Source organism: Eubalaena glacialis, chromosome 13 (assembly GCF_028564815.1).
Source record: "Eubalaena glacialis isolate mEubGla1 chromosome 13, mEubGla1.1.hap2.+ XY, whole genome shotgun sequence".
NCBI classification, from domain to species: domain Eukaryota; kingdom Metazoa; phylum Chordata; class Mammalia; order Artiodactyla; family Balaenidae; genus Eubalaena; species Eubalaena glacialis.
This window is the reverse complement of record NC_083728.1, coordinates 73134040-73151615: the sequence shown is the minus strand read 5'-3', so window position 1 is coordinate 73151615 and position 17576 is coordinate 73134040. Positions and strand designations below refer to the sequence as shown.

At 38.2% G+C, this 17576-nt stretch overlaps 1 protein-coding gene across 2 annotated transcripts in view; it reads right to left on the bottom strand.

The window, feature by feature from the left end:
* Nucleotides 1–17576, bottom strand: part of METTL9 (methyltransferase 9, His-X-His N1(pi)-histidine) — a 42657-nt gene that overhangs the window by 14448 nt on the left and 10633 nt on the right. For both annotated transcript variants that reach the window (XM_061209216.1, XM_061209217.1), the window contains exons 2-4: nucleotides 16623–16813; nucleotides 11888–12097; nucleotides 6288–6472 (exon numbers count right to left, since the gene is read on the bottom strand). In XM_061209216.1, coding sequence (XP_061065199.1) covers nucleotides 6288–6472; nucleotides 11888–12097; nucleotides 16623–16813 — 586 coding nt within the window. The remainder of the gene's footprint in view (nucleotides 1–6287; nucleotides 6473–11887; nucleotides 12098–16622; nucleotides 16814–17576) is intronic.

Below are 17576 nucleotides of genomic sequence, written 5' to 3'. Positions count from 1 at the left end.
GAGATTTTCAGAATAAGTCATTTCTTTCTCTCTACTATCTAAGACCTGAGAGAGTTTGAAGCCCTGGGCTAATAGGCATATAGTTAAGTGTCTGCGGCGTCGAGTCACATAAACCAATGGAAAAGGTACAGATTCTGAGACCAAGTTAAAATGCAAAAACATTGACAAATACTTCAAAGTGAAGAACTGTGAGCAAATCTGATCAATGAAGCTACAAATAAAAGCAAAGTAACAGAATAGGATGGAATGAAAAAATCTAACATGTATCAAATACCAATACTGAGATAGACAAGGTTGGGCACTATCCTTTAAATTACGTTATTTAATCTTCACAACAAACCTCAAGGTAGGTATTAGCCCCATTTTTACAGATGAAACACTAAGCTTAATGAGAGGCTCAGGTAATAAGGGCTGACCCCTATTTCAAAACAGGTCAGCCCTCAAAGCCCATGCTCTTTCAACAAAGCAGTCCGGCCAGAGTCTTGCTTATTTCTATTTAGACTGATGGGAACTTTAAGACTTAACATGTCTAATTTAATCTGAACAATGACCCTGAAAGAAAGTGAGAAAGTTGCCAATGGCTACCTCTCAAAACCCACAGGCTTAGCTGGTTTCACAGGAGAATTCTACCAAATTTCCGAAAGCGGATAACCATAATGCTATTTAAACTGTTCCAGAGCATTAGAAAGAACTTGGAAATTATTTTTTGCAAAACCAGCAGAACATTGATACCAAAACATGACAAAGATAACATCCTCCAAATAAAAGATCAGATCAGACCAACTATCATTTTTCAATAATATTAATGCTAATATTTTTATTTAGTTTTTGTAAATACAATCTAGTGGTGCATACAAGACTATTCTGCCTAAGCCCAGAGATGCAAGAGTGGATATGTATCAGAAAAGTACTATTAATTTAATAAGCCAATGGAGAAAAAACCCTATCTCTATAGATGTTGAAAACACAGGTGGCAAATTCAACATTGATTCCTGATTTTTTTTAAGCTCTTAATAAAACAGGATTTTTAAAACATACGTATCTCAAGCCAAACAGCAATCTCAAGCCAAAAGACAGAATCATATTTAAAGTATTTTTTCATTAAAGTAAAAAACAAAGCAAAAATTTCCACCATGTTTTTCTTTAACATTTTCTGGAAATAACTACAAATTCACTTGCACCAAAAAAAAAAAAAGTCTAAAAATGAGAAGGAAGTATTAAAACCATCTGCAGATGCTATAACTGTATTAAAAAACCCCAAGAGAATCAATGCTGAAAACTATTGGACACACTAAAATAACCCAATAAGGTAAATGGTTACAAAACTGGTACACACACACACACACACACAAAACAATTGCTTGTCTGTGTATGCATAATATCCACTCTATGATGGGAGAGCCATTTGAGACAACATGGATGAACCTGTAGGACATTATGCTAAGTGAAATAAACTAGACACAGAAGGACAAATACTATATGATCTCATTTATATGTGGAACTGAAACAAGTCAAACTTGCAGAACCAGATAAGAGAATGTTGGTTGCCAGGAGCTGGTGGGTGGGGGAAATAAGATGTTGGTCAGAGGATACAAACTTTCAGTTATAAGATGAATAAGTTCTGGGGATCTAATGTACGGCCCGGTGACCACAGTTAATAATACTGAACTGTATACTTAATTTGGTAAAAGAATAGATCTTAAGTGTTCTCATCACACACACACACACACACACACACACACAAAAGGTAACTATGTGAGGTAATGGATGTGCTAATTAACTTGACTGCAGTAATCATTTCACAATGTATACGTATACTAAATCATCATGTTGAACACCTTAAATACAAAAAAATGTTTGTCAACTATATAAAGCTGGGAAAAATTTTTTTTTTTTTAACCATGAAGGAAGAAAAATTCCTATTTATTATATCTCACACACACACCATTAGAATAAATCTAACAAAACTTGTGCAGGACCTTTATGAAGAAAATTTTGTTACTAATGAACATAACTGAATAAATTGAAAGACATCCTATTATTAGCTACGAAGACTCAATACTCCCTAAATTAACCAATAAATTTAATATAGGGGAACTCGGCAAGTTAGTGCTAAAGTTGATCTGTTAAATAAATAAGCCAAGAAAAATCTAAGAGAAACTGATTAAGAAAGACTAGTGCTATGATACTAACAAGTATGATAAAGCTACAGTTATTAAAGTAGTTTGGTATTGGCACACATATAGAAGGATAAATCTTAAGAGAACAGAACCAAACACATTATAGGACTTTAGTCTATGATTTAGGTGGCATTTCAAAGCATTGGGGAAAAGATGATTACTCAATAAATGGTGTTAGGATCACAGTGTAGCTATTTGGAAAACTCACTCTTTAACAAGCAGTTCCACTCCTAGAAATGTATCATCCAGATAACCATAAACCTTACTTCCTTCAGCCTTTTCCCTACATCACCCTCTAAGAGAGGCCCTTCCCTGAGCACCCTCTTTAAAATTATAGCGCCCAAACCCAGCCCCCAATTCCAAGAAGCCCCTGTTTTGCTTTTATTGTTTATTTTTCTCCATAACATTTATCACCAACAACATGCCATTTGTTTACGGTCTGTCTTCCTCATTAGAACATAAGCTCCATGAGGACAAGGATATTTGTATGTTTTTCGCTCATTTATCTCCAGCATCACTCAGTAAACACTTTTTAAATGATAAAGATATTCTGTGGCATAAGAGTATCCCTTCCACCTTCACTGCAAGCTCAGTCTCACAGTGTAAATATGCTCAGGGCAGACTCCCTCCCCAGACCTGCATCACAATTGTCCTAACCTGCCCGCCAGTTGCTGGTTGGGCAGGGCATGTGCCCCCATCCTTGCCGATGGGAAAAAGTGAGATGTGCCAGGGAGATTTCTGGAAAAGTTTTCCATCACTTTAGAAAAAAAAAAAGTATGGGAGAAAATGCCTCTTTCTTTCCAAGACTCTGTCATGCCTACACATGATGCTTGGCGCTGCATCAGCCATTTTGTAATTGCGAGGGGAATGTCAACACACTGAAGATGAAGAAATGAAAGCAAGTTCTGAACTTCAGTGGACACTTCCATCACTGAATTAACCAACCTTGGAATCACTTTTCTAAAATAAACTCAATTTTTAAAAGCTACTTTTAGTTGCTCCTTCTGTTTCTTGAAGCAGGAAACATCCTGATACCTACTTACACCTGTGCAAAAGACTTGCCTAAGAATGTTCATTTCACTTGTAAATGTTTATAAAGCAAACTGCTGGTATCTAAAAGTAATAAGTCAACAGAGGCCTTCTCTAGTAAAGTTACCAAACGCCCAGCAGTGTGCTGGTAAAGGTTTACCAATCAGCTAGAAGAAGGGAGAGACTATTTGTAGAGTTTGCCAATTTCCATGGTGTAAGCACTCCCATTGAGGTCAATTTCAATAATGGCCGAGTTTAACAACCAGTTCACTAAATTCCTGCCAAGATAACAATCAGCTCTCCTGAGCCAGTAAAACCAGCTCCAGCACACCAGTGCTTACATGTAGACAAGGATGTAGATACTTACGTGCTAGTAAGGAAGAATTTCCTAGACATACTTAAGTGGAAAAGGGCAATGAAACTATTTATAATGGGCTTTAATTATAGAATCAATTTTTTCATCTTCACACATATTTGCATAGACTATCTTTAGAAAAATATTCAAGAAACCTGAACAAGATTGTGTAACGAGTGGATGAGAAACCTCATTTTATACTCTCCTGCAAGCTGCTTGAACTCTTTTTTACCATGATTTACCTTTTCATAAAAATTACAATTTTGAAAAATTAAACATCACTAAATTTTCATTTTTGCAAAATGTCTCCTTTTCTTGATTACATACTTTGCCCCTTTTTGATGCTTAAAACAATTCTCACTAGATTTAATAACCCCCAACCAGAACTGGGTCAGTAAACCAAACAAACTGAAATTAGAAAGATACATTTTGCATTTTTTTCCCTAAATTAACCTAAGCAACAAAATTGCTGTGGTTCAACTTCAAGACAAATCAAAAAAATTACACAAGTATCATTTCATCTACAACTGCTTTTGTTAAAAAATAAATTGAGCCAAGTGTGAAAAGTACACTCACATATCCTTAAACCAGCCCCATATACATGAACTCACAGCAAGATCACTTTGCACCTCCTGGGTCTTCACACAGTGTCACATGGAAATCATCAGGATCTAATTAGTGACTTAGAGAAAGGAAGCAATAATAGAGTGCCACAAGCAGTCTACAAAACTTATAGGTCACTAAAGGTCACCCACAGCAACAAGGCTCCGCATCTCAGGTTTGCTATGTGTCACACACCAGACTCCTTGGATTCAACAGGCAACTGTGCAACCACAATCAAGGAGCTTGTTTTCAGTCCTTACTAGAGACTGCCCTCTTGTCCAGTTTAACTTCTTTTCAATTTTTAGTGTCAGAAACACAAGGAAATAAAATTCATGGTGAGATTGATGTTTTTTCCCTTGCTCTTCCACCTCCTGCTATGCCAGGAAGTAGCATTAAAGTTCCGTCGTGTGGTTGCCCAACAGGACGCAGGAAGCCTGGACCTTACAACCTGATGACTAGTGATTGCAATGCAGTGAGATGGAGCCGAGGTTTAGTTACACAGGGAACAGCACTGAAACAAGGTCAGGCTGCTAAATTATCAAGGACAACATTTACCAGGTTTTCCCCTATACAACACATGTATCCGCTATATGGGCACTCACACATTAAAGCAGTTTTTTTCTTTACCATGACAAAAGGATTCAACACAGGAATGTAAAAATGGAGAAGTTAGACGGGGGAGGGGACATCTATTCTATCTATTCTCCTTCCCACCCTCCTATGTCTAAAGAATTCTCCAGGGCTTCCCTGGTGGCGCAGTGGTTGAGAATCTGCCTGCCAATGCAGGGGACACAGGTTCGAGCCCTGGTCTGGGAGGATCCCACGTGCCGCAGAGCAGCTGGGCCCGTGAGCCACAACTGCTGAGCCTGCGCATCTGGAGCCTGTGCTCCACAACGGGAGAGGCCGCGATGGTGAGAGGCCTGCGCACCGCGATGAGGAGTGGCCCCCGCTTGCCGCAACTGGAGAGGGCCCTCGCACAGAGGCGAAGATCCAACACAGCCAAAAATAATAAATAAATTAATTAATTAATTTAAAAAAAAAAACCTCAATTCTTAAAAAAAAAAAAGAATTCTCCATTTTCCCCACCATCAACACAAACCTAAAACCATTTGGCAAACGTTAAGACAAGCATTAAATCAGAAGGGACTAAGATCTGAGGGAGAAAAAATAAGAACAAGAAGAAAAGAAGGAGCAAGTGAATGGCAACACAAATCCACAGTTATAAGCAAACTTCAGTGTTATTCCTTAAGACACAGATTTTCACAGGTATTTGATAACTACGATGCTCACAAAATACTAATGGATTTCTTAAAAATGTCTACAATCTCTTAGAGTTTTTGAACCCAAAGCTGAACAAGGCAGTAAAAGAGAAAAAGTAAAGATTTAAAAATATTAACATGTATTACTTATATAATAAATAATTTTTACATTACTGTACAATAACTTATGAAAATTCAAAAGAGGTTTAAAGTCATAACTTTCAACGTGATCTAAAATGCAAACCACATAAGCTAAAACCAAGTATGAATTAATGTCTCTGGCCAAAAGTAAATATGAAGCAATATGAAATCAAACCATTTCTTCTGAGATATTCTTCATTCAGTATTGCTGAAGAGCAAGACCATGCAATCAAAAAACCAAAGGTCAAAGAAATGATACATGCTGGGACACAAATGGTCTTCAAAAGGAAAAAATGGATGACAACAGCATTTATCATTATTAGAGTCTGGGACAAGAGATGTAAAATACGAAACAGCTGTAACGTTTGGCAGGTATATTCAGGTAGATTAAAAGGCATCATTTATTGCTTGACTCAGCTCATAAGCTAATAAATTAGTGGTTAAGGCTCCATTTAAAAGCATTTTAGGCTTTCAATCTTGAGCAGGCAGATCCATCTATTAATTCTTACCACTGCAAAGGGAGTACTAGAGTTCTATAAAATCCACATTAAGACGAACATTAACCAAGGTGGTATTTTACATGGGTTAACTGTACTCTGTTAAATTCCAGGCTATTCTGAGAAATACCAGTCCATGTCTAATTGTGCACAGCACAGAATCACAAATACCAATAAACACCAATTCTGGATAACAGGCTGGTAAGTGGGTGACCACACTTACCGTTTTCCACATAGGGATGAAAAGGTAAGACCAGAGCAAGGATGACCCTGCCTCTAGTTGGCTCCAAGACACTTCTGATATCTTTTAACAAAGTCAGGGGCTGATCACAGCGGTCCAGCAAATTCAAGCAGCTGATGACATCATACTGGAACCCTGTATTCTGCCATTCATTTATACCAAGCACTCTGGAAAAATCAGAAAGATACAAACCCTCTTAAAGACATCTTTAAAAATACTTAGATGCCAGTAAAGACTTTAATTTTGTCTTCTAAATCAAAGTAAGTTCAAAAATCTTCATTTATAATTTATATTTGCAATAATAAAATGGCCATACAAAAGTAACAACCATATTTCTTTAAATTTAGCAATTCTCCTATTTCCAAATCTCAAAACATGCAAAATTTCCTTTATAAGAACTAGTATGTTTAATAAGTATGAAGATATAAGATGATAAAAATGGTTATGAAACTAGGGCATCCAATTCTTGAACATCAGTTAATGAACAAAGAATCCTACTTTTACATTCACTGGAATGTAATCGTAGAATACATCATATATTCATGTTTTCTATTCCTAGGGTCCCTCCTATTTTTAAGAATGGCTAGGAGTGGTACAAGATAATTTCCATTTATGTCTTTTGAGCACATCTCTGTTCCCAGGAGAGAGATACTATTTCATACTCTAGAATCTTCATATCTAAGTAACTATATAGAAAAAGACAAAGCACAGGACATCCTATTAAAACGGTAAGTGAAGAACATAGTTAACACACCACTCTCAGCCCTCAGTATCTCATGAACACACAATCAGTCTCTCCCTCCCTCTCTCTCCTCCCTGTCTTCTCTTGCCCTAAGAACATTTCTAGTCCTTTACAATGTTTTACTCACAGAGAGGAGGAGTCCTTATATCAAGAGGCTTTGTTAGCCACACCATTAAGGCAATTCTATAAATTACTCACTCCTGCTTGGTTATACCAATCAGAATGTGGTAGGTGAGGCATGTTATGATAGAGACAGGAGGAAAAGGAAACAGGAAAAAGGATCTTTGGTAAACAAGTCTTTGATCACGCTCAGCAGATAGAGATATCTTAGAAAATTCTAGACGCATAATGAGGACTGTTTAGGAAAACTCACAGTATAATGACATTTTAGAGCATTTTTGTATAGCAGAATAAAAAGAAACACTAAATACTCAGGTGCATCTTCTTTTCAATCTAGATTTTTTTAAAAACTAAAGCCTCCTCCCAAACAAAACTGACAAACTTCAAGGAGCTAGGCAGATTTCTTTGTTGCTTGAAATTAGGGCATTAGAGCTCCAAAATCACTTTGTTGTACCGAAATTGTGACTGCAATGATGATTTTAGGAGCTGTATTTAGATCATTTAAACTAGAGAGAAGACTCTACTTTCAGGATAAAAATGTCATCAATTCCCATTTTAAAAGCTGAAATGAACAATTAAAAAGAAAGACTATTTATATATTAATACCTTAGCCAAACAGCCAATTTAAATTCATAAACTTGCAAAAGACAAATTATATATTTGATTTAAAAAACCAAAAAAAAAATTTAGGCCTGATCTAAAACGAAGCAGAACCCAACATCATCAGCATGTTTAATCTAGAATAATCTGGGCTTCCCTTGTGGTGCAGTGGTTAAGAATCCGCCTGCCAATGCAGGGGACATGGGTTCGAGCCCTGGTCTGGGAAGAGCCCACGTGCCACAGAGCAACTGGGCCCGTGCGCCACAGCTGCTGGACCTGCGCTCTGGAGCCGGCGAGGCACAACTACTGAAGCCCGTGCGCCTAGAGCCCGTGCTCCGCAACGGGAGAAACCACCGCAATGAGAGGCCAGCGCACCACAATGAGGAGGGGCCCCTGCTCGCCACAACTGGAGAGAGCCGCGCGCATCAGCGAAGACCCAATGCAGCCAAAAATAAATAATAAATAAATAAATAAATAAATTTAAAAAAAAAATCTGGAATAATCTCACTAAATCCATCTCAGAATTATTTGAGGATAGGTAGTTTCCATGTTGGTAATTTTGAAAGACAGAAACACATGCTCATAACAGAAAATTATAGGCTTAATACCGGGACAGTTAAAACTATACCTATAGAAGTCCAACTTCATCTTTACTTCTGTTTTGTGATTTCTACTTGTAAACTCAGTTCCACTGATGCAGACAAATTTATCAGCCCCACTCAAACTGCATATTAACCCAGGAATCCTAACAAGTTGTTAGAATTTTCCTCTTCTTATGAGAAAAATGAAAGAAGTGACTTGTCCAAGGTCACACTGTAAATCTCTAGCAGAGTAGAAATTACAACTTGCAAACTCTCCTAGTATGTTATTCAGGTCAATGAACCTGCTCTCTCCATATAAGGTGAGAAAGAACCTAACAATCAGTCCTTGAATAAATGCTTCCAGGGTGGTGGGTTGAGAGTGAATGGCCATCCCTTCAGTCTCCAGTATCTTTTTGTTAAAAAAAGAAAATAAAGAGGATATGAACACAAGAAATAGAATTAACCACAATATTTTCTTTTCCTTTCAAGAAAGATCCCTAACCTATAGACAATGGATTAAAGTCAAGCATCTTTCAAATTTACATTAAAGATCTTTGTTCTCTGGTGTCAAAAATGTATACACAACTCCTTCTGAACTACCCACACGTGAACTGCCCGTGCGGACTTAATTCCAAACCCGTCCACATTACCAGTCCGCAACTTGCCACACACTTGTTTCCTCCAACATCTACAAACCACCATTCAGATCATGTCAACAAATTTTCACGTTAACTTTTGGTAAAGCAGACTGAGGAAGGTAACCATGCTGCCAAAATTTCCTTCCTGCCGAACAACGGTTTTTATTTATTGTCATTTGAATTGTGGAATTGTTCATTAGTACACACAATCAAAAAGTAATTGTATAATCCCTTCCTAAGTGTCTATGGCTCTTCCAAAACAGCATTTCTAACCCTAGAAGAAAGGCGTCTGTTCAGGGGGTTATTATTTTCAAGAAAGTGAGTTAAGTAATAGTTTACCTTCTGGGGGATTTAAAATACACTTTCCTTAGAGAAGTAACAAAGCAATCAGTATTTTGATAAATCCTAAATAAAAAACACCAGCAATGTAGAGAAAAGTTATTGTTTTGTTTTAAAAATCAAAGTCACATCCTTAAATTTTACAATCAGGTCTTCTGGCATAAACAATAATATCTTGGCAAAACAGAGGGAAAACCTGGCCATTTTCTGTTTTATGGTTTTATTTCAAAAATGACATCAAGAACCTTTATTAAAAAGCCAGTTTTTCATGAGCCCAGATACTGAAGAGAAACAAAAAACAGCTACCTCCCAAAAAGAAGCCAAAAAAACCATGGAAGCTAAAAGTCTGCCCTGCCATCATGGATTACGCGAACCCTAAACTTAGTAAGATACCACTTGCCCGTTAAAATGTCAAACTGTACCAAAAGTTGCCACTTTTTTGAATACGCTTCTATTTCATACTAATAATATTATGAAGGGAGTGTCAACCAGTATAAATTCCCTATCTAGGTCAAACTGCAAACAGATTTTTGCATATGAACTATTTATTAGGGAAAAAAAAATAAGTTGTTTTGTTTTGTTTTGGCCGCTCCACGCAGCTTGCAGAACCTTAGTTCCCCAACCAGGGATTGAACCTGGGCCACAGCAGTGAAAGTGCCGAGTCCTAAGCACTGGACTGCCAGGGAATTCCCAATAACTAAGTATTTTTTATATGGTGTACAAGTTTATCAGGTAACATAACATGTAAACTCTACATATATTGAATCACTAATTCAAACATCTGAAGTCTCACTGAAAATTCCTTTTGGGCACTTAGTCTCAGAAGGGTTTGAATGTCAGGCAAACAAGCAAGGCCGTGGCCCAGGGTAGCTGGGCCTCCTTCCATATAAATCCCTTTAAATACCTGTTTACAGTAATCTTCCCTTCCCCTCCTTCCTACTTGGTCTTCTCTTCCCCAGGCTAAAAACGTCCATGTTTTGCCAAAGTTTAAATCTAATCCTGCTCCAAGAGCTATGCTAATGCTCTGTCTCTAGGGTTAGTCTGTTCCTAAGATAGTCTCCTACTTAGGAACTTAGGTGGGTAGGAAAGTGAGGGAGTATATAATTCTCTCCTTTCTTTCTAAGCCTAAGCCCAGCTTCAAAAATATCAGAGAAGGAGGCAGGCTCTACCTCCACCTCCCCCATTCTATACTCAGCACCGTCTTCTCCCATTCAATAGAATCCATACTGAATAAAGAATAACCTTCTTCCTAAGTCTCTCAAGCAGCAGATGGTCTAAAAGCCAAGATTTGACACTTCACATCCATTTGGATGGATATTATCAAAAAAACAGAAAACAACAAGTATTGGTGAAGATGTAGAGAAACTGGAACACTTGTGCATTGCAAGTTGTATGTAAAATGGTGCAGCTGCTGTGGAAAAGGTATGGCAATGCATCAAAAAATTAAACACAGACTTACCATTTGATCCAGCAATTCCACTTCCGGGTATATACCCAAAAGAAGGGAAAGCAGTGACTCAAACAGATATCTGTACACCCATGTTCATAGCAGCATTATTCACAATAGCTAAAAGGTAGAAGCAACCCACGTGTCCATCGACAAATGAATGGATAAACAAAATGTGGCATATACATACAATGGAATATTATTCAGCCTTAAAAAGAAAGGAGATTTTGACACATGCTACCACGTGAAAGAACCTTAAAGACATTATGCTAAATGAAATAAGCCCATCACGAAAGGACAAATATTGTACAATTCCTCTTATTTGAGGTTCCTAGAATAGTCAAATTCACAAAGACAGCAGTGGAATGGTGGCTGCCAGGAGCCAGGAGGACAGAGGACTGGGGAATCAGTGTTTAATGGGTACAAAGTTTTAGTTGGGAAAGATAAAAAGGTTCTGGAGATGAATGGTGATGATGGTTACACCACAATGCAAATATACTTAATACTACTGAACTGTACGCTTAAAAACGGTTAACGTGGTAAATTTTATGTTACGTATTTTTACCACAATTTTTAAAAAGTTTTTTTAATTAAAAAAAATTAAACAAACAAAAAACAAGATTTGAGAATGCCAGATTCAAATTAGGGAACAAGTCCCTACATCTGATCTCTCTTCTCCAAGCTGTCTCTCACCCACCCTTTTCCTTCCTACAGTGCCAAAACCTCTAGTTCAGAATAATACTGCCAAGGAAAGATGATTTCTCCCTCAATTTCCACTTACTTGTACAGTTGACCCTTGAACAATGCAGGTTTGAACTGCCTGGGTCCACTTATACACTGCCCATATTTTTCAAAGGTAAATACTACAATACTACACGGTCCATGGTTGGTTAAATCCGCAGATGTGCAGGAACTGCAGATACAGAGGGCTGACTATAATTACACGTGAATTAACCCCTGCATTGTTCAAGGGTCAACTGTAATATGGAAAGATTTTTTTTTAATTCCTCATCATGGAAATTGTTTCTGATTTATATTCTTTAAATAATATAATCTCAAGAAGAAATACATCTAAAACCAAGAAATATACTCTAAACCATGTCTAAAAATTATACCTGTATTTCTTCTTCTGAAGTTGCCATATCATAGTTTCAGACAGCTCAGTGGCATAAATTTCTTCAAAATGAGGGCTCATTATTTTTGTGACTTCTCCATCTCCAGCACCTAAATCAAGAAGTCTATGCGTTTTCCAGTCTGGATTAATTTTAAGCAGTCTCTGAAACTGATCTGGTGAAAAGACAAACATTGAGCCTCTTCCCAGCAACCTGGAAAAGAAAAAAGGACAAAAATGGATGACTCTATACAAAATAAGCACTTCTACCCAACATCCACACAAAGTAGTGACTCAACACCAACAGCCTTTTGAACTTACAAAATGTTTATTTTATAAGATTATATGATTAAAATATATATCTTTTATATGATTTATGATTAAAAAGCAAAGTTAATAAAATAAGAAAACACCTCTAGATATCATCGTCTGTCTTTGAGGCTGCAAACAATACACCAAAAAGAGTGGGGAAAGGAGAGGAATAAAAGGTGTGAAGGGAAGAAGAAATATATAAGAAATTAAAAGATGAATGTGAAGAATTTAAGTCAAAATAGGAAGGAAAGATGGAAGGAGTAATAGAAAACATGTATATCGGTTTAAAAAAATGACAGGCCAACAGGATCAGACCACAACACTAGCCAATAACACTAAGCAGAAAAAGCAAATAGGGGAAAAGAGCCATTTAGAATATGAAACTGAACAATGAGTATAAAAAATAGCTCTAGATATTAGATTTTTAAGAGACACTAGAGAAAAGAGGAAGAGTGGTCTTTGTGGTATCAGTTAATTTGCATTTAAAAAGTAGATTCATACTTGTGTAAGTTTGTATGTTATACAATTGGCTGGGTCCTATTATTTCTAAAGATCCTAAAAAACATCTAAAACATAGTAATGCCTTTGAAAAAAGAGGAGTTAAAATGGAGATCAAAGAGAGGTCTCATAAAAGCAGCTACAGATCAAACCAAGTCTTGAGGAAGCATCATCTTGGGAAATATAATGCACTCCTTATTTAGAACTTGCTTTCTAGCTCTCAAATCCCAGTCTGTCTAGGGCAGGCATTCTCAAACTTCCTTTAAGCAGCAGAACCCTTTCTTTAAATGAAGCAGACGTTACTCATGGACAATGTAAAATGTAACAGGAGAACTGCTGCTGAAATGAGGTTGAGAGCCTTAGCGCTGCTGCCAGCCCACTTCTAGGCCTTTCTCTGCAGCCTGAAGCAGCTCCTGAGGCGCTTCCCCTTCAGACCCTGGAAAAGTCTGAAAACCACTGGTCTAGGAAATGGCAGGGAAATCTGTACCATACTGCTGCTTTCTGGAAATAATCCTAAGGTGCAATATGTTTGTTACCCAGTGACTGGAAGGACGTGTGCAACTGGGTGTTCCTGGTAAGACCAGTTTCAGGAAAAAATTAAAATTATGGAGCTCATATAACAAACTCCTCCTCCCCTTTCCCTTAGAAGAGGTCAACCAAATCTAACAATATATTTGCAGTAAATCCTCTGCCCTAGAGAAATGCTAAAAAATGGGGGGGGGGGACCCTCAGAGACTTGCACCCAATACAACTAGCTCCCAGACAAAACATCTCCTAAAAGACAAGTTGTTTTTAATCCTCAATTGTTCCTAACATCTCCTAAAAGACAAGTTGTTTTTAATCCTCAATTGTTCCTATCTTCTAATGGGAAAACAGGCTGAAAAAGAAATCTGAGAAAAGGAGCTGAACTTACTGAAATAGCTATACAAAATTTCACACGGAAGCCAGAGTCAGAACAACAAGAGCTAAGAGAGGTCACAGGCTTGGGGGTACATGTTTCAAATGCTGGTGCTAACTTGCCATAGGACCAAAAGTAAGTTGCAAAATAGTTATATGGCTTAAACTTTCCCAATTTTAAAATAACATGCTTCCCTAGCCATCTCTTTGGAATCTAAGGATCCTTGACATGATAATCATAAAATTCTAGAGCTAGAGGTCATCTGAGGTCAGAGCTCAGGTTGAAAGGCACCGGAGAGAGGAGCACTGTCCTATTTCCAAAGATCATGAGCAACAGAGGCTACACAAAAAGATTTAAACTGCCTAAAGAAAAAAAAAATCTGAATTCATCGAGCCCAGATGAATTTTGGCCTCTAGGGAGCACTGGGGGTACGTGGGAAGAGTTTGGGGTGGTCACAATTACGTGAGGGTGCTACTGTCACTTAGAGGGCAAGGTCAGAAAAGTCAGACTTCCTGCAATGTGTGGGACAGTCCCACACAACGAAGAATTATCCCACTTAAAATACCAAGACACTGACTTTGCTCAATACAAGGTTTCCAGCAAACACATACCACGGAGAGGTATGGCTCTCTAATTTGTCTTTAACTCCCAAAGTTAGTGATGTCGATGTATTTTTTTGGGGTGTGTGTGTGTGTAAAAACCATCCTACGTTCTCTGGCCTAAGTTCTCTCTAGATTTAGAGTCTACAGAGGAGATATACCTCCTTACAAATATCTTCCTTATAAAATAAACTCTGAAAACAGCTATCAAGTCTCTCCTTACTTGGTCTTCCCCTTCCCAATAAAGGACGTCCGATAAGTACCTTATCTTTTTAATTCAAGAAGGTTACCATAGGGACTTCCCCGGTGGTCCAGTGGTAAAGAATCTGCCTTCCAATGCAGGGGACACGGCTCGATCCCTGGTCGGGAAACTAAGATCTCACATGTCGCGGGGCAATGAAGCCCACGAGACACAACTATTGAGCTCGCACGCCTTAACGAGAGAGCCTGGGTGCCACAAACTACAGTGCCCATGGCCTCTGGAGCCCACATGCCACGGCCAGAGAGAGAAAACCCGCACGCCACAACTAGAGAGAAGCCCGCAAGCCTCAACAAAGAGCCCACGTGCCGCATGGAGAAGATCTCGCATTCCGCAACAAAGATCCCGCATGCCGCAACTAAGACCCAACACAGCCAAAAAAAAAACACAAAATAAGTTAAATAAATAAATAAATAAATTTTTTTTAAAATGGTTACCATAGTAATTATTTCTATAAGAGACAGCCATTCGTGGTAATAAGCTCCCATTGCCATAGATGGAAATTCCCAATGGGCTCAAAGTTAAGCTTCCAGCTGAGAATAGGACACAGGGCAAGAGATGTTTTTGTTTTTCTGGGGGAGAGGGGTGCCAAGGGGGGATGGAGGGGTGGGGATGAGGGTTATTTAAAAAAGAAAAGCAGAAGAGCTGTGGATAAGATAAGCCAAAACAGATTTATTAATCTTATTGCCCCTTTGACCAAATTGTGAAATCCCAGAGCAGAGAATTTTAACCAGGGGCGAACAGGGTAGAGGTAGGGGGAAGCGGTTTAGAGTTTGAAATCTCCCTAAATTATATGCAAAATGCTGAATGTAAGGACTATTTGAAGAGAGAATTTCTACTTTATTCACTTTCAAAGAGGTACAGGGCCCCAAAAAGGTTAAAAATCACTGCTGCAGTGACTTGTCTGCTTTCCCAACGAAAAAATAAATGGTACAGAACAGAAATTCAATGCCGTGAATTTTAGAAACAAAATGTCAGACCAAGTTGTTTAAACTCAACTACCAATACAAAAATAACAACTGTTTGCTAAAGCAAATTTAAGGCAATTTCATATAAACAATGAAGAAAATCAAGTAAGAAATCTTGAGAAGTGGCTCATGGTTCCTGAAAACATATTTAAGGACCAGATGATAGACTGGGGATCCAGACATTCAGTAGAAGCTGGCTCCAAACCTCAAGGGAAGAAAAAGTGGGCCCAGCCAGTGGCTTCAAGTGGTCCAACAGGCTTTTCAAGCACTGAGCCTTGCTGCTTTTCTCTTTGGAGTTCTGGATTCTTAGGCTTTGCGGTGTCTGAAAATTTGGCCAAGAAAGGATAAAAATATTCCTAAAGCTTTTTCCATAGATTTATATGAGAGAACCACTCTAGGGATAGAGAATTCCACAATGTTTACAAAATTCTGGTGAGTCTAAACATTATGTAAGAATAGATGGAGGGACTTCCCTGGTGGCGCAATGGTTAAGACTCCACACTCCCAATGCAGGGGCCCTGGGTTCGATCCCTGGTCAGGGAACTAGATCCCACATGCATGCCGCAACTAAGAGACCACATGCTACAACTAAGAAGCTCACGTGCCACAACTAAGGAGCCCACCTGCCACAACTAAGACCTAGCACAACCAAATAAATAAATAAATATTTTAAAAAATAAAGAAAGAAAGAACAGATGGAGAACCCTTCACTCGAACAAGCCACCATCCACTGCTTGGCTGAATTAGATCCTTCTCAAAAAAACTTGTTCCTGGGAAGTGTGCTTAAGGCAAAGATCTTACTTTTCAGCCTACGTTAAGGGCCTGGTTCCAACCATCTTGCTCCTCTCTAATAGATCAGCATAGACATCACCTGGAACATGTTAAAAATGCAGAATCTCTGGTCCCACCCCAGACCTACTGACTCAGAATCTGCATTTTAACCAGATACCCAGGTGATTCCTGTGCACATCAAAGTTGGGAAGCACTGTGATTCCCATCACAGAAATACAGACCAATGAGGCTGTTTATCAAGTTACAGTGAATTTTAAAAGCATAATTGCAGAGGTTGAGACACTGGGCCAAGGATTCTGACTAGAACTGTTGTAGCTGTAGAGGTGGTCAACATCTCAACAAGGTAACTCTTCTTTTTCCTTTTCTTTTTTTAGATCTAAGGATAAAGAAAAAAGTATCCAAGATTCACTTACCCATTGATAGATGTTCTAGACATAAACAGGCTAAAAACAGATGACACAAAAGAGTGATATAATTGGATAAACAGCCAGCCCGATTTCTCAATGCTGTTGTTTAAGAAGATCTGTGTTCCTTGATCAAGGTAACTCTGAACAAAGACAGCCTGGAGTGATTCGCATAATTTCTCTCTGTTGCACGCATACCACTAAAAAGAAAGAAGAAAAAAAATGAAAACATACAACTGAAGCGTCATCTAAGAAGTCCAAAAATAAAAAATAGAAGACGAAATTAAATCTAAGATTTCCAAATGTTATAATCTCATGGCACTTTAAGAATAATCATCATCTCTTATATGACCTATAAGGTATAAAGTATTTCCTCATACATAATTTCTGGTTTAATTCTCATTACCTTCAGGGTACGTAGAGAGAGTGGGGGAAGGGTGAAGAGGTTTCTGAGTCATGCAGCTCAGTAAGTGACAGAGCCAGGCCACGGTCCAAGTGCTCTGACTCCTGGCCCAAAACTTCTGTCACTATACCCCCCTGTACCCCAAGATTAGGAAAACTCTGTTGGCCTCTCCTACACTGAGATTCAACATAAGGCAATAACTACCAACATTAACCTTGTTTTTAGGTAAGAAAACAGTCACTCAATGCAATGATTTAACCCGAAACCACCAGACAAATCAAGTAAACAGAGTAAGCAGCAGAATTTAACATTCCAGTGACCAGATGAAGCTGCCCTTCTACTTGTGGGCTAAATAGGGACCTTTAGAAATACTGACGTGTGCTTTACCAGGTCATATAACATTCTAATAGACAGGAGCCAAGTATGCTTGAGAAAGATTAAGAAGTTACTTAAGGTCACATGCAACCAATGGGAAGACAAAGTAATGACATGCTAAGAACCACATTTCTAGGAACAGGCTCTAACCAGAACACACTTTTAGAACAAAATTCAAGAACCTC